Source organism: Saimiri boliviensis, chromosome 6 (assembly GCF_048565385.1).
Source record: "Saimiri boliviensis isolate mSaiBol1 chromosome 6, mSaiBol1.pri, whole genome shotgun sequence".
In the NCBI taxonomy this organism is placed as follows: Eukaryota; Metazoa; Chordata; class Mammalia; order Primates; family Cebidae; genus Saimiri; species Saimiri boliviensis.
This window is the reverse complement of record NC_133454.1, coordinates 24681838-24699390: the sequence shown is the minus strand read 5'-3', so window position 1 is coordinate 24699390 and position 17553 is coordinate 24681838. Positions and strand designations below refer to the sequence as shown.

General features: G+C 38.2%; 1 protein-coding gene across 3 annotated transcripts in view; it reads left to right on the top strand.

Annotated features, from left to right (window-relative positions):
- Positions 1 to 17553, top strand: part of ACER3 (alkaline ceramidase 3) — a 159334-nt gene that overhangs the window by 122167 nt on the left and 19614 nt on the right. For all 3 annotated transcript variants that reach the window (XM_039462270.2, XM_074400420.1, XM_074400421.1), the window contains one exon: positions 7991 to 8049. In XM_039462270.2, the coding sequence (XP_039318204.1) occupies positions 7991 to 8049 (59 nt within the window). The remainder of the gene's footprint in view (positions 1 to 7990; positions 8050 to 17553) is intronic.

The window sequence follows — 17553 nt, the reverse complement described above, 5'->3', positions numbered from 1 at the left end:
AAGAAATGATATGCAGATAAAATGTTTTAAAATGAAATGGTAGACATTCTAAGGAAGTTCAGTGTTTAAAAGAGAGGTTACAAAGTCAAATGCCTACAGGACGCAAGTGTAGGTAACAGGAATATACCTGGGATAGCCAATGCACAGGTCCAGATGGCTGTTGGTATTCAGTAATGCAACAGATGCAACATTGCTATTATAAGCAGAAAGAACAGGAAGCATTATGCACATACACGTAAGCCTTTTTATGACATCTAGAAAAGATAGACTGAAAATTCCTTGAATATTTTCCCCCTAATATATTTTAATGCATTTTTTGACATGGGAGGTGATTTACATTGAAGGAAGCAGACATAGGAAACTTTATTGTAGTAAATAGTGATTTAAGTGCATGCCTTTATGAAACCAGAGTGAAACAAAGAAACGGGTCTTTGAGTGCTGCCATGTGCCTGGTACTATGCTCATTACTACACAGACTTCTAATCTCACCAATAGTCCTACTAATTGGGAATTATTATATACATTTCAAGGAAAATGAACTCAGAAATATTAAGTAATTTGCCCTAGGGTGACACAGTTATTAAGGGGGAGAGCCAGGATTATAACCTAAATTTGTCTGACTCCTTTTCACCATTCTTAACAAACTAGCAAACAAAAATGAATAAATAGGCACACTATGCAGAAGTGCCAGAGTTTTAAAGTATTTTGTGCTTATATAAACATTTACTAATGTTCTTATAACTTTTACAATTCAAGCTATACAATAATCATCTAACTGGAATCTGGCTATTGAAATGTATTCTATAACCACATTATTATGCCTTGCCTTTCTACAGGTCAGCTGCAGGTAGATGAACTAAAGTAAATGCTATAGAAAAGAAATGATGTAATCCCAGCACTTTGGGAGGCCAAGGCAGGCAGATCACTTGAGGGCAGGAGCCTGGCCAACATGGTGAAACCCCATCTTTACTAAAAATACAGAATTAGCTGGGTGTGGTGGCATATGCCTGTAATCCCAGCTACTCGGGAGGCTGAGGCAGGAGAATCGCTTGAACCCAGGAGGTGGAGGTTGCAGTGAGCTGGGATTGCACCACTGTACTCCAGCCTTGGCGACAGAATGAGACTCTGTCTCAAAAAAAGAAAAGACATCACTTTCTTGTTTATTGTAACTTGAAATGATGCCAGTATGTAATTGCTCTTTTATTTGGAAAGTTTTATTAACAGTATAAAAAACAAAGTTGGCCAGGCACAGTGGCTTATGCCTATAATAGTGCCTTGGGAGGCTGAGGTGGGAAGAATGTTTAAAGCCAGGAGTTCAAGACTAATGAGGGCAACATAGCAAAAAAAAAAAAAAAAAAAAAGAAGAAGAAGAAGAAATTAATTGGGCATGACGGAACATGCCTGTATTCCTAACTATTCAGAAAGCTGAGGCGGGAGGATCCCTTGAGCCCAAGAGTTTGAGGCTGTAGTGAACTATGATTGTGTTACTGTACCCCAGCCCAGGCAATATAGTGAGACTATGTCTTAAAATAATGATAAATAATAATAAAAGAAGTTAATTTGTATCAATACTTTTCATAAGCTTCTTGTTTACCTTTACTAAGAAAAATCATGACCACAAAAATATAAAATTTGGAAATTCTGGGTTAATTTTTACAAGTTTTATGACCATCTATTTTTCATTTTGTGTTTTAGAACTGTTCGACACTATGTAATAAAAAACAACTCTTAATGTAACTACCCCTAGAGCAATATCCATGTGTTTTTCCAGTAATAAATATTTTCTTCTCTGTATATAGCAGTAATATTTACTGATAAGAGAAGAAGGATGAAAGTTAGGTCTACCCATGCCCACTGTGGCTTGTGTCCTAGGCCTAGAGATTAAAAATCAGGATATAGAAATGAAGAAATAAGAGAATGCTAGGGTGAAGCAAATAAGTAATCTAAAGGTAAAGTACATTCATTCATTCAACAGATGTCTTCTGTCTATCTTCTCTGTACCAAATTCTGAGCTGGAATTTGGAGACAGAGAGGCAGCAAAGCAAAGACTATGATCTACATACAGTCAAGCAGACCTGGATTTAAAATCTAGTCTCCTCCACTTACTAGCTTTACACCTAGACAAGTTAGTTAACCTCTTTGGACTTTGGTTTCCTCATTGTTCAACAATCTCCCCATCTTTTTTTTTTTTTTTTTTTAATAGGGCCTTGCGCTGTCATTCAGGTAATGAATGCTGCAGTGGCTCGATCACAGCTCACTACAGCCTTGACCTCCTTGGCTCAAGCAATCTTCCCGCCTCAGCCTCCCAAGTAGCTGGGATTACAGGCACATACCACTAAAACAGGTTCTTTTGCAACTTTTGTAGAGACGGTTTTTGCCATGTTGCCCAGCAGTTCTCAAACTCCTCAGCTCAAGTAATCTGCTTGCCTCAGCCTCTGTATCAGTGAAGCCTCTGTACTGTATCAGTGAGGCCCAGGTGGGATTACAGGTGTAAGCCACCATGTCCAGCCTCAACAAACCCTTTTTAAGTGCCTTCAATGTGCCAGGTGCTGTACTAGGTACAAGAGATACATAAACTAGTGAATAAAATAATAAGCCCTGCCTTCAAGGAACCGGTACTGTGTCTCTATAATAACCTCCTAAGTTTGAGGATTGAATAAAATAATGCATATAAAACCCTTGTCACATAATAAATACTCAATATAATGTTAACTAACATTAATATACGTAGGCAAATAAGATATGACCACTAATCTTAAGAAGATCATTGTCTAATCAATAATTGCAGTACATAAGTCTTACAATAAATATATAAAAGCAGTGGTAATATAGACAAGGATTTTCTCTGTCTGCTTAAATGACTCAGAGAGAGGCTTCAGGAGAGTCCTGAAGATGAACAAGATGTCACAGGTAGAGAAGTGGAGAAAGGCTATTCCATCCATAGAGAACCGTGTGTTAAGGCAGCAGTCGCCAACCTTTTTGGCACCAGAGACCCATTTCATGGAAGACAGTTTTTCAAGGAACAGCCAGGGGATGGTTTGGGGATGAAACTGTTCCACCTCATGTCATCAGGCATAAGAAGCATATAACATAGATCCCTTGTATGTGTAGTTCACAATACGGTTTGTGCTCCTATGAGAATCTAATGCCACTGCTGATTTAGTAAGAGGTAATAATGCTCACCTGCCTGCAGCTCATCTCCTGCTGTGCAGCCCAGTTCCTAGCAGGCTGCAGACCTGTACCAGTTTGGGGGTTGGGGACCCCTGTGTTAAGGTAAAGAAGTGTGAATTGGTAACTTGCACATGAAACAGGAGTACAAGTTCACCCAGGGATTTGTGGTAGCATGCTGAGGTGTTTACAAAATCATTGACTGCATCTGAACATGCCTGTTTTCCTAGAACATTTATTTTATTCAACTATATTGTAGGGATTAAACTTTTTCTTCTTCTTTTTTTTGAGACGGTCTCACTTTGTCACCCAGGCTGGAGTGCAGTGGTGTGATCTGAGCTCACTGCAACCTCTGCCTCCCAGGTTCAAGTTATTCTTGTGCCTCAGCCTCCCAAGTAGCTGGGAATACAGGCGTGCACCAACACGCTAACTAATTTTTGTATTTTTAGTAGAGATGGGGTATCACTGTGTTGGCCAGGCTGGTCTTGAACACCTGACTTCAAGTGATCCGCCCACTTCAGCCTTCCAAAGTGCTCGGATTACAGGCGTGAGCCACTGCACCTGGCCTAATTTTTGTATTTTCAGGAGAGACAGGGTTTGCCATGTTGGCCAGGCTGGTCTCAAACTTCTGACCTCAAGTGATCTGCCCGCTTTGACATCCCAAAGTGATGGAATTACAGGCACGTGCCGTCATGCCCAGCTGGGATTAAACTTTTTAAAGTTAAAACAAATATAATTATGTTACAGAATTGACTACAATGACCACATGAATTTATAGGATGAAATTGGAAACTTCAAAGAAGTTTGTGTGTTCAGTGTCCCTCTCCCATCTTTGTCCGTCGGGAATAAGTCATCCTTTCTTTGCTATTTAGGAGTACTTTTGTAGAAAAGTTTTAAAAGCATGGGTATACTATAAATATTTGATATGGCTGGCCCTAGATATAGGAGATGGGTATGGATTACTGGTGAGGGGTTAGGTCATGAGGAACCCTTTATACTATGCTGAAAATTATAAGCTGTCAAGAGCCATTAAAGAGTTTTAAGCTGCAGTACGACCAAATCAGATTCTCATTTTAGAAAGATTCATTGAAAGGCTACCTAAGGGCTGGAGGAAGAAAGTAAAACGCCAAGGAAAGAGACAAGTTTGATTTCTATTGCTGTAGTCCATTGAGAAAGGATTTTTTTAAAACCAGTGCTATAGGATGATATGAAACAATACACTACAGATAGAACAAGTAAATTTATATTATATAGTATACATAACATGTTAGAAGGTGATAACTGCTATAAAAAAGAAAAACCATGTGAGGGTAGGTGGATATCCTTCCACTTGCCTCTCCCTCATTCTCCCCAGTCACACTGAGTCTTGCTTTATATTTCAAACACAACAAGCATGTTTCCACTTTAGGACTTTTGCACTCATGTTCCACTGCCTAGGATACCAGTACCCCAGCTATCTACATGATTTATATCCTCACTTCATTCAGGTCTCTGCTTAAATGTTAACTTAGCAGAGAGGCCTTACCTAACAACTGTGTCTAAATTTACAGGCCATCTTTCTCTGTGTTGTTATCCTGATTTAACTTATTAGTTGCTTTAGCAGAGAAAACACTAATAATATTTTTACGGCCTTTAGAGTTTGGAGACTTAAAAAAACTATTAAATATAGAAAGATAAAATTTCACTATAAAAATATACATATTATTAGATGAAAATTATAAGGAGCAGAAAAGTATATCTTTTATCACCTTTTTTATTGAAAAAAAAAGAAAACCTCTATATGTTGAGAATCAAGCTTATATAGCTGAAAATGCTTCCAGCCAAATAAAATCAGTTTCTCTATAGTTGGAAGGAGAGAATGAATACTGGGTAGGCCACTAGCAGTGGGGAGCATCAGAAGGATGGGGTAGGGGTGCTCTGGAGAAAGAGAAAGTTAGTTTGAAAAAGTCCCATGACATTGCCAAGGCATAGATTCTTTCCCAATCCATCATTTCATATGTTCAACATATTTCCTGAGAAATTCCTTCCCATTGATTCCTATATGCCGACAGTTCTATTTCTTCAGCTCTGATTTTTCTTTTAAACTATAGACCTAGGTATCCAACTTCTGCTAGAGATCTCTACTTAGATATCTCACTGGCGCATCAAACTCTGATCTGCAGAAGTGAACTCACCATTTTTCTCCCTTTCTTTTCATATATTCTCTAATCCAATAATTAATTTTGCCACGTACCTAACTGTCCATGCCATAAACCAGGCCACCATCCTTGTCTTTCCCCTCTCTCTCTTACTCGAATTAATGATTAGTCTGAACCCTAAATCTCTCTCTAATCTAGCCACTTCTCTGCATCTCCCCTGATACTACCCAAGTTCAGGTCCCCATCTCTCACTTAGATTACTGCAACATGTTATCATTGGTTTATTTCCTGTCAGTCTCACCTCCCTCTCATTCTCCACTCAGCAGGACAGGGACATCTTTCTAATACGTGAGTCTGACCATGTTATCTATTGGTGAAACCTTCATTGGCTTTCCATTCTTTTCTTTTCTTTTTTTTCTTGTTGCCCAGGCTGCAGTGCAATGGCGCAATCTCAGCTCACTGCAACCTCCACCTCTCAGGTTCAAGTGATTCTCCTGCCTCACCCTCCCGAGTAGCTGGGATTACAGGTGCCCACCACCACACTTGGCTAATTTTTTGTATTTTTTAGTAAAGGTGGGGTTTCACTCTGTTGGCACCCCAGCTGGTCTCGAACTCCTGACCTCAGGTGATACGCCTGCCTCAGCCTCCCAAAGTGCTGGGATTACAGGTGTGAGCCACCGCACCAGTCTTTTTTTTTTTTTTTTTTTTGAGACAGAGTCTTGCTGTGTCCCGCAGGCTGGAGTGCAGTGGTGCAATCTTGGCTCACTGCAACCTCCGCCTCCTGGGTTCAAGTGATTCTCGTGCTCCAGCCTCCCAAGTAGCTGGGATTACAGCGTTTGCCGCCACACCTGGCTCATTTTTGCATTTTTAGTAGAGGTGGGGTTTCACCATGTTGGCCAGGCTGTTCTCCAACTGGCCTTGGCCTCCCGAAGTGCTGGGATTACAGGCGTGAGCTACCACACCTGGCCTTTGTTACTCATATATAAAGTCCAGCTCCTTAACATGACTTGAAAGGTCAGATTTGACTTCTGGTCTCTGGCTCCATTTTTCCTATTCTATATTCCAACAATATGCTATAAGGATCTTTTTTCCTTCTTGTCTCTAGAATATAAGCTATGCCAACCACTCTCTTCCACTTTCTTTTAAAGTAACTAACTGCTACATGAGCTTCAGGTATAAAATTTTAAATACCATATCCTCCAGAAAGACTTTCTAAACTGTGTAAGTCTGGATTAGGTGGCCTTCCTATGTGTTTACAAAGTGCTCTGTACAGTTCCTGCCATAGAATTATAATACAATAATTGTCTGGTTACTTATCTCTCTCCTTACTGTAATTGCTGTGAGTATAGGGATTATGCCTTTCTTGTTCACCATTTTTAGCAGTATAGCTGTGGTTATGGATTTATGCTGGCAATAAGACTCCAATAAGCTTTAATCTAATACTGTGTTTCCCTAGCTTTATAGGACACGAGATGAGAGTTATAGCAGATGTAGCATCTTTATCTCATCAGAAGACCCAGAGCTATTCACATACACAGCTTCTTTTGTACTCTCATCCACGTAAGGTTGAGACCAGCCTGGGCAACACAGTGAGACCTGTCTATACTAAAAAGAAAAAAAATTAACCAGGATGTGGTCGCACACACCTGTAGTCCCAGCTACTTTGGAGGCTGAGGCAAGAGGATGGCTTGAGCCTGGGTGATCAAGGCTGCTATAAGATATGATCATGCCACTGCATTCCAGCCTAGGCGACAAAAGACCCTGCCTCAAAAAAAATAATAAAATAAAATTTAATCAAAATTCTATTTTAACTCAAAAGCAAACAATATTATTACTTAGGAATGCATATGTAGATGACACTTTAAATTAGTAATTATATAAATAAAAGCAAGAAAATGTTTATTATACAAACCAGAAGAGTGGTTTCCTCTAAGAAGGAAGAGAGAAGGTTGGACTGGGAAGACACACGTGCAGCACTTCTAGGGTGTTAACAAGGATTTATTTCTTGATCTGGATGGTGCTTTCTCAACTACTGGCTTTATATGTATTTGCTAAATAATATTTTCCCACTAGGTTCCATTTTCCAGGTACTAATACTCACCTAATGCTTAATACAGAAGAGAAAGAAGAGCCAATGCTAGGAAGATGTGGGAACATATAGAAAAAAGAACACAGGAAAATAGATTAACCTTGGTCAAGAAGTGGGCACCTATTTTTTGGAGACTAGAGATGAGAAAGAATGCCAGGGGAGGATGCATATGAATGCAGATTTAGAAGAGTTAAAAGAATTCAGGTTTATGCTGTTATAAGATGGGAAGCACAAATACTGTATTTGTGCTGAAAGCAAAACTAAAGAGAAGTGGGGAGCTTGAGAATATGAAGCAAAATTACAGCATTTGTTCAGGTTTCAGCAGATATTTAAAATTTATGGATCCAGTCAGAGTTAAAATTGATATAGAACTTCTGATATTGGTTATTTAATTGGTTATTTAATAAAATTAAGCAGGCCCTTTTCCTCAGAAGTTAGCATGACTTAGTGATTTAACACATTTTAAAAATTCTATTCTTTAAAATGTAATGAAGGATATTTACATTTAATTGGAAAGGCTATTTTGGTAGGAAAAACAGACTTCCTTTGCCAAAGAATAACGATTGTATTAACCACATTTTCCTTTCCTATTTAGGTCATGTATGGAATGTTGGTCTTTACATTAGTACTTCGATCTATTTATATCGTTACATGGTAAGTAGTTTGGATCATCTGCACTATGATTGAAGTATATTCAGACTATAACAGTAAATCTATAGACTAAATTGAAATAACACATAAAAGCTCACATCAGTAGAGATGTTGGTAGAAAACTATAACCCAACATTTATTGTTATATTATAAGGAATAGTGGGTCTTCAGACAAATTGTTAATGAGCATCATGTGAAAACTAGGGTTCCAAAATTAAAGACGTGGAAAAATTAAAGAAAGCTGTCTGTAATGGCCTCATTTTGAATATTTATAAAGTTCATTAGACATTAGAGACCTTAAAAATCCTACAGCTAAAAAAAAAATGGTTTTTTTAAACCTGCTTGACTGGGGAATTCCTTTTACATAATACCTCTCTGGGAGGGCAATTAATTTTATAAAAAATTAGTATTTCATGAAAGAGTATTTGGGAAATGGGCATAATCTTTAGGAGTTCATGAAAATTAAATAAATAACATTCATGAGATTACCTTAAATAGGGCCTTGCCATACAACAGGTGTTCAATAAATAAGTAGTACGATTTGTGAGTTTGTTCTTTTGTTTTTTTTAATTAAACTTTTAGTTTCTAGATAATTGTAGAAATGCATGCATTTGTTAAAAAAAAAAAAAAAAAATAGATCCCATGTATCCTTTACCAACATCCTCCATCTGTAACATCTTACAAAACTATTGTACGATATCACAACCAGTAAGTACTACAAACATTTCCATCATCAGAAGGATGACTGTGTTGCCCATTTATAACCACACCCACTTTCCTCCTGCCCCACCTCACTCCTCACTCCTTGTCCTTAACCCCTGGTGATCATTTAATCTGTTCTGTATTTCTGATTTGTCATTTCAAGAATGTTATACAAATGGAATCATATAATATATAACCTAGAAATTGGCATTTTGAACTCAGCATAATTCTCTGGCGTAATCCAAGTTGTTGAATGTGTCAATAATTCATTCCTTTCTATTGCTGAGTAGTATTCCATGGTATAGGTGTACCACAGTTTAACCATTCACCTGTTGAGTAACATCTGGATTGTTTCAGTTTTGGGCAATCATGAATAAAGCTGCTATGAACAGTTGTAAGTAATGCAGGTTTTTATGTGAACACAAGTTTTCACTTCTCTGGAATAAATGCCCAGAATGAAATTGCTAGCATTTGTAGTAATTTATCTTTAGTTTTTCTCAAAACCGCTGAATTGTTTTCCAGAGTAGCTCTACCATTTTTACGTTCCTACTAACAATATAAGTGTGATCCAGTTTCTCTGCATCCTCACCAGAATTCGATGGTGTCACTATTTTTTATTTTATTCCGATTGGTGTGTACTAATATAAAGGTTTTTTTAATTTGTGTTTTCCTAATGTTTAATGATGTTGAACATACCTTGCCATATGTATATGTGTCCTCCCTGGTAAAAATTTTTGCTCATGTCTTTACCTGGTTTCTCTTTTTTTATAAGAGATAATGACAGTTTCTATTGTTTTTACAGTTGAGTTGTGAGATTCTAATTCTTTGTTAAATATGTGATTTGTGAATATTTTCTCCAAATCTATAACTTTTCATCGTCTCTTTCAATGAGCAAGCATTTTTAGTTTCAATGAGGTCAAATTTATCAATTTTCCTTTTATGGATTGTGTTTTTGGTGTCAAGTCTAAAAACTCTATATCTACCTATAGATCCCAAAGATTTATTCCTACGTTTTTTTCTAAAAGATTGTACAGTTTTGATTTTACATTTAAGTCTGTAGTTTATTTTCAGTTTATTTTGTATAAGGTGTGAGGCATAGGGTGAGGTTCTGTTTTTTACATGTGGATGTCCAACTGTTCTAAGACCCATTAGTTTAAAAGACTGTCCTTTCTCCATTGAATTGCTTTTGCACTTTTGACAAAAATTATTTGGGTATATTTGTGTGGGTCTGTTTTAGGGATCTCAGTTATATTCTATTGATTGAGATGTTTCCCCCTTCACCAATACCTCAAAGTCTTGATTACTGTGGCCGTATAATAAGTCTTCAAATCATACAGACTGATTCCTCCCACTTCATCCTTCTTTTTCAAAATTGCTCTAGTTTTTCAAGTTCCTTTGCCTTTCCAGATAAAGTTTAGAATAATATTGTCTAAATTTAAAACCTTGTTGAGATTTTAGGAATTATATTAAATATGCATATCAATTTGCAGAGAGTTGACATCTTTACAATATTGAGTCGTTCAATCCATGAACGTAGTATGTCTCTTGATTTATTTAGATCTTTAATTTGTAGTTTTTCATTTTTTAAAGCAATTATAAGTGATATTATATTTATTGTCCACATGTTCATTGCTATTATACAGATATACAATTGATTATCTTTTTGTTTTGTTTGTTTTTCTCTTTGAGATGAAGTCCTGCTCTGTCACCCAGCCTGGAGTGCAGTGGCACAATCTCAGCTCACTGCAACCTCCACCTCCCGGGTTCAAGCAATTCTCCTGCTTCAGCCTCCCAAGTAGCTGGGACAACAGGCACCCACCACCACACTTGGCTAATTTTTGTATTTTCAGTAGAGACAGGGTTTCACCATGTTGGCCAGGCTGGTCCTGAACTGATGACCTCAGGTGATCCACCCACCTGGGCCTCCCAAATTGCTGGGATTACAGGCATGAGCCACCGTACCCCACCCTGATTGTCTTTTATTTGCCACCTTGTTGAAGTCAGTTCTAAGAGAGCATTTTTGGTAGATTTGTTTTTTTATTATTTATTTATTTATTTATTTATTTATTTGAGACGGGGTCTCTCACTGTCACCCGGAATGGAGTGCAGTGACACGATCTCAGCTCACTGCAACCTCTGCCTCCAGGGTTCAAGTGATTCTCCTGCCTTAGCCTCCCCCAAGTAGCTGGCATTACAGGTGCCCGCACCATGCCTGGTTAGTTTTCGTATTTTTAGTAGAAATGAGGTTTCACCATGTTGGCCAGGATGGTCTCAAACTTCTGACCTCGTGATCTGCCTGCCTCAGTTTCCCAAAGTGCTGGGATTATAGGTGTGAGCCACCGTGCCCAACCCTGTAGATTTGTTTTTAAGATTTGGTGCAAATAGAAATGGTTTATATCCTCCTTCCTGATATGTGTACTTTTTAGTACCTTTTTGCCTTATTGCCCTGACTAGAACTTCCAAGACTATGTTGAATAAGAGTGGTGACAGCAGATCTTCTTGCCTTGTTCCCAATTTTAGGGGAAAACCTTTCATCATTAAGTTAAATGTTAGCTGTATGTTTTTTAGAGATTTTTTTATTAGGTTGTGGAATTTGCCCTCTATGCTAGTTTGATAGGGCTGCTATATATAATAAAATACCATTTGACTGGGTGGCTTAAACAGCAAACTTATTTTCTCATAGTTCTGGAGGCTAGAAGCCTGAGACCAGGATTTCAGCAGGTTTGGTTTCTTCTGACACATTTCTTTTTAATGAAAAATCCTTTATCATTTGAAATGTTTTCCCTCATGGTAAGATGTTGTTTGTCTGTCCTTTGTCTTTAGTTTTTATAAGTTCAGCTATAGTTTGTCTTAATGTGAATTTCTTTGGGTTTAACATGTTTGAGCAGGCTCATGCCTGTAATCCCAGATTACTTGGGAGGTTGAGGTGGGAAGATCGCTGGAGGCCAGGAATTTGAGACCAGCCTGGGCATCACAGAGATACTCCACCTCTAAAAACTAAAATAAAAATTGCCCAGGCATTGTGATACATAACTGTAGTTCCAGCTGCTTGGGAGATTGAGGCAGGAGGATTGCTTGAGCACAGGCGTTTGAAGCTGCGGTGAGCTAGGATTGTGCCACTGCACTCCAGCCTGGGCAACAGAGCAAGACCCTGTTTCTTAAGGGGAAACAAAAACAAAAACAAAACAAAACAAAATTTAAAAAATTATGTTTTGAGGTTGGATCAGCATCATGAATTTGTGTATTTATTGCTTTTAGTTTGGGAATTGCTGAGTTTTTTTGCTTTTGTTTTGTTTTTTAACAAATTTAGAAGCTTTTTTGCCATTATTTTATCAAATACTTTTCAGCCCTGCTCTCTTTCTCCTCCCTTTCTGGAGGACACTAATAACAAGACACTTAGACTTTTTATTATAGTCCCACAGGTCCCTGAGCACCGCCTCATTACTGCCAGGTACTCTTCCTTGGCTTCTGTTGGCAAGCCAGTGGGAGAAGAGGTTCTTCATTAACTGCTGGGCTGAGATGGGAGCTCCCAGTCCTTACTAGGCCACAGCTTTATCTGGGAGGGGAAAGATTACTTAATTTCTCACCATCTGGGGAGACTCCATCTCCAAAAAAAAAAAAAAAAAAAGTCAGTTGCTGTTGGGTACCAGCCACCCCGTAAGTGGGTGCCCTTAGTACTGGCGGTGACGAGGGATTGAGAAAAGGAAATGATGACAGAGACAGAAGAGTAGAAGTTACATCATGGGTCCAGGGGACCAACGTGAGCATGGGAACCTGTTCGCCCAAGCTCTAGGCTCCAAACACTTTTATTGTGTGCATGATCTCATTGATCTTATGGGTGTGGAAGGTGGAGGGTGAAGGGGTAGGTAAGATGGGGTGGGGGTGAGCACTTGAGATCCTTCTAAGACATGCTAAACTAGTGCTCTGAGTTTATCACTGATTGTTATCAGGGTACAGCAGCATCAGAAGTATACCGGATTAGGAGCCACCAGGTCTGACCATACCCAGTGCATGAAGGGGCTTTTATCTCCTGAGCATTGATGACATAGAGTAATTAAAATCACTCCATATTCTGAGAACCTATGCAGAGCCTGAGGTGTTCCTTGGTCTCTGCCCTGCAAGGCTTTTCTCCTTGCCGGCTCCCATCTGCAAAGACCCTCCCGGATCTTGGGAGCAGAGGTCACCTCCCTTCTCAGAGATCTTTGCCTAAGCCCTCTTTACAAGGCCTTCATGCAGTCTCTATGTTAAGAGGCATCCATGGGACCAGAGCAGTATTCCCTGCTCTGCAACCGCCCCGAGGTGTTCCCCGGTGTTACTGTGCACTCGCATAGTCTTTACCTTAGGCCTCCTGTTGCCGCTGGATTTCTAATTAACTGCACCAACAATGTAGTGTAGTTCAGTGTACAAACTTCAGTGTACTCTGAACCAAGCAAGCTTATAATTATTTAGATCCAGTTAGCATAGGTCTCCCCCGGCCATCTTGACCCACAAGGCACCGTGGCTCACAACTGTAATCCCAGAACTTTGGGAGGCCAAGATGGGCAGATCACCTGAGGTCAGGAGTTGGAGACCAGCCTGGCCAACATGGTGAAACCCTATCTCTACTAAAAATACAAAAATTAGACTGGCATGATAGTGGCCACCTATAATCCCAGCTACTTGGGAGGCTGAGGCAGGAGAATCACTTGAGCCCAGGAGCTGAAGGTTGCGGTGAGCTGAGATGACACCACTGCACTCCAGCCTGGGTGATAGAGTGAGACTCCATCTCAAAAATAAATAAATAAATAAATAGTTGAAATTAAAAACTTAAGAAATAATTAGGGAACTGGAAGATGACCTAAAGAAATAAGCCAGATAACATTACAGAGAAATAATATTTAATTGTGTTTCCAAAATGAGAGAATAGCAAAAATGGGGAAGAAGAGGTATTTAAAGAGATAATTGAGAATTTTCTATAACTGACAAAGGACATGACTCCTCGGCTTCAAAAACAAGAAATTCCAAGCAGGACAAATAAATGGAAATCTTTCCCAGGTGTGGAAGATGTGATAGATTAGCATTGTTCCAACCTCCTTCTAGTATGCCTTCCAGTACTATAGATGCTAAAAGGATAAAAGCTTTATTTCCCGTATTTCCTTTGTAGGTAAGATTCCAAATAACACTCAGTTTCTGCCAATCACATGTATTGACATGAGGCTTGAATTCAGAACCAGTTAAGTGAGGGAAGAGAGGTGGTAGTATGTAACACATCCATTTACTGGTATGGATCTAGGGTATGCATCATGACTGGTACAAACAGGTCTGATGGCAGCTTCCTGATGTGTGAATTATACTAACATAGTATGATGCTGGGTGCAGAAGTTGGTCCACAGGCTTCCCAATTCTCTAGCCTCTTAATTGTGACAAAGAATAAAGTTCCTTTGGCAAGATTTTTCTGTGTTAGTGTTCATCAGTCATTCCTGAAAAGCCTATATCTTGCTCATTCAGCATTTCTGTTCAAATTGAAAGCATTAAATTCTTTTCTGCTTACAATTTAGTTGTTACTATTATCTACAATTGAATCTTGATTGATACCTGTAGAAAAAGCACACTGAAGTTGCTGAAATCCAAAGACAAAGATCTTAAAAGCGTTCAGAGATTAAACACACACACGCACACATACACACACACACACATACACTACCAACAAAGCAATAACAGTCTGTAGACTTACCAACAGCAACCATGGAAGCCAAAACACATATGGACTGTTACCTTTAAAGTACTGAGAGAAATCAACCATCAGCTTAGAATTCTGTACCAGATACCTTTTAAGAACAAGGGTAAGGTGAAGACAATTTGAGAAAAACAAAAATGGAGTTTGCTAACATACCCCACTAAAAGACTTTTTAAGAGATATTCTTTAGGCAGAAGAGCTGAGATGCAAGAAAGAACAATAAAGGAGAATAAAATGATAAACCAAGGGTAATATCTGAACAAAATATTGTGACTGCTTAAAATAATATGTCATTTGAGAGAATAAAAAATATATAAAATGGAACTAAAATAGTGGACAAAATAAAGCGTACAATGGAAGGGGATAATCAAAGTTACATAGTTTATAAGGCAAGAAACTTGTTATTTGGGAAGAAAATATATACAATGATTACTTTTCATGTTTACATATGCATTTTTGGTAACCATTAAAAATGGTAATTGACTTTACAATATCTTCCAAAAACATGGAGGAGTAAATAAAATTCTAAAAACTGAATCCAAAAGAAAGTTGGACTAGAACTTTTAATAACCCACAAAAAGTTAAGGCATCATTTAAAACAAATGTGTGCACTAGATTAGTAATAAGATTCAATTTACCAAAAAGAAATGGCAATTCTAAACTTTTATGGAAAATTTTAAGCAAAAATTGACAGAATTTACAAAGATAAATAGATAATGCTCCATCGTACCGAGATACTTTAACAGAGTAACTTAGACCAAAAAAATATAGATATAGATAAAATTTGAGTAACACAATAACAAAATGATCTCATACTCTTAATATTTAAAATATGTACAACTTTCTCAAGCATGCATAGATTAATAATTCTACTCGATATTAGCTTTAGAGCAAGGCTCGACAAAATTTAAAGCAATAGTCCCCAACCATTTTGGCACCAGAGACCGGTTTCATTAAAGACCATTTTTCCATGGATTGGGGTGGGGAGGTGGTTTTAGGATGATTCAAGAGCATTACGTTTATTGTGCACTTTATTTCTGTTATTATTACATTGTAATATATAATGAAATAATTATACAACTCACCATAACATAGAATCATTGGGAGTCCTGAGCTTATTTTCCTGCAACTAGACATTCCTATCTGAGGGTGATGGGAGACAGTGACAGATCATCAGGTATTAGATTCTCATAAGGAGTGTACAACCTAAATCTCTTGCATGCACAGTTCACAATAATGTTTGTGCTCCTATGAGAACCTAATGTCACCACTGATCTGACAGGAGGCAGAGCTCAGGCAGTAATGCTCATCACCCACCATTCACCTTCTGTGCACCCTGGTTCCTAACAGGCCACAGACCAGTAGTTGGGGACCTCTGCTTTAAAGAATTGGTATCATTGGCCAGGCAAAGTGGCTCATGGCTGTAATCCCAGCACTTTGGGAGGCCGAGGTGGGTGGATCACTTGAGGTCAAGAGTTCGCGATCAGCCTGGCCAACAGGGTGAAACGCTGTCTTTACTAAAAATACAAAAATTAGCCAGGCATAGTGGTGGGTACCTGTAATCCCAGCTACTCTGGAGGCTGAGGCAGGAGAATTGCTTGAACCTGGGAGGCGGAGGTTATAGTGAGCTGAGACCACACCACTACACTCCAAACTGGGTGACAGAGTGAGACTCAGTCTCAAAAAAAAAAAAAAGAACTGGTATCATGCACAGATGTTCTCTGACTACAGTGTAACTAGTTTAAACAGAACAGAATTAGTCAAAATGGCCCACATTTTTAGAAACCTAAAATCACATGTCTAAATACTCGTGAGTAAAAAAAGAAACCATAATGGCAATTTTAAAATACTTAGATTTGTAGAATTTTCATTATGATTCCATTCTAAGTACAATATAGTTGAAGTGGTTCTTTGAGGGAAATTTATAATATTAGATGTTTACATTAGAAATAGGCTGAAAAATAATGAACTAAGCATTCAGTTACAGGAATTAGAAAACAAAGCTCACTTTGGCAGCACATATACTAAAACTGGAACAATACAGAGAAGATTAGCATCACCCCTTTTAAAAATTTTTTTCTAAGAATTAGAAAACAGATCCATAGAGTAAACCTGAAGAGAAATGAAGAATGGAAATAAAGGGCAGAAATTAATGAAAGATAAAACAGAAACATACTACTAAACATCACTTACTAATTTTGTTCACTTTTGAAACTCCACTAAAACTACAACAAAGGAATTTACTTAAAAGACATAAGCCCACAAGGAGAAGACTCAATAAAATCTTAGAAGCTGGAACGTAGATGGACTACTGCTAACTGCCTTAACAGGCCCAAGAAAGCCAAATTCTGAGCCAGGAACCTTCAGTTTATATCACAGGATTTTGTCAAGTATTAGGCATTAGCAGTAACAGGCAGTTTGGAAAAGGAGATCGAAGAGAGATCTAAAATAAGGAGAACTGGTTAAAAGCTATTAGATACCCATATCCCCTTATCTATTTCATAGCACTGAGTAATTACAGAAGTCTGAAGGTTTATCCCCTGGAAAGGGTAAACAATGTGTCTACACTAAATTTTGCCAGGCATAATTGAGCATATGAATAACATACTGAAATCAGGGAAACTGGGTGGGGTTACACATTCTGAATGCTGACTCCAAAGAACTCTGGGCACCAAAAAAAAAAAAAAAAAAAAGGAAAGTTCTTTTAGGGAATGTGGTCAGCCTAAACGACCTAAAACCACTGATATTGGGAATTGCCTCAACAACTGTCCCAGCAAAATAGCCCTACAGTGAAGGTTACTAGTCCAAAGACCTCCACCATATGCTTAGAGCTTTTATGGTCACCTTTTTAGTCTCCCTTTTTAGATGATTAAAAATGAGGAGACAGTGTCACACATGATGAATGAATCCAATATGAAAGGTAGAGGCCAAAACATATAATAAGGTAAGGAGGAACCAACTTATGCAGGAAGATGAAAGCTTCCAAAACAATAAATATCATTAATTTATTAATATTCCTAAAGATATACTGTGCCTATAAGTCAAAAATAGGATGGTATTTTTCAAAATAAACATTCAGATAATTTTAA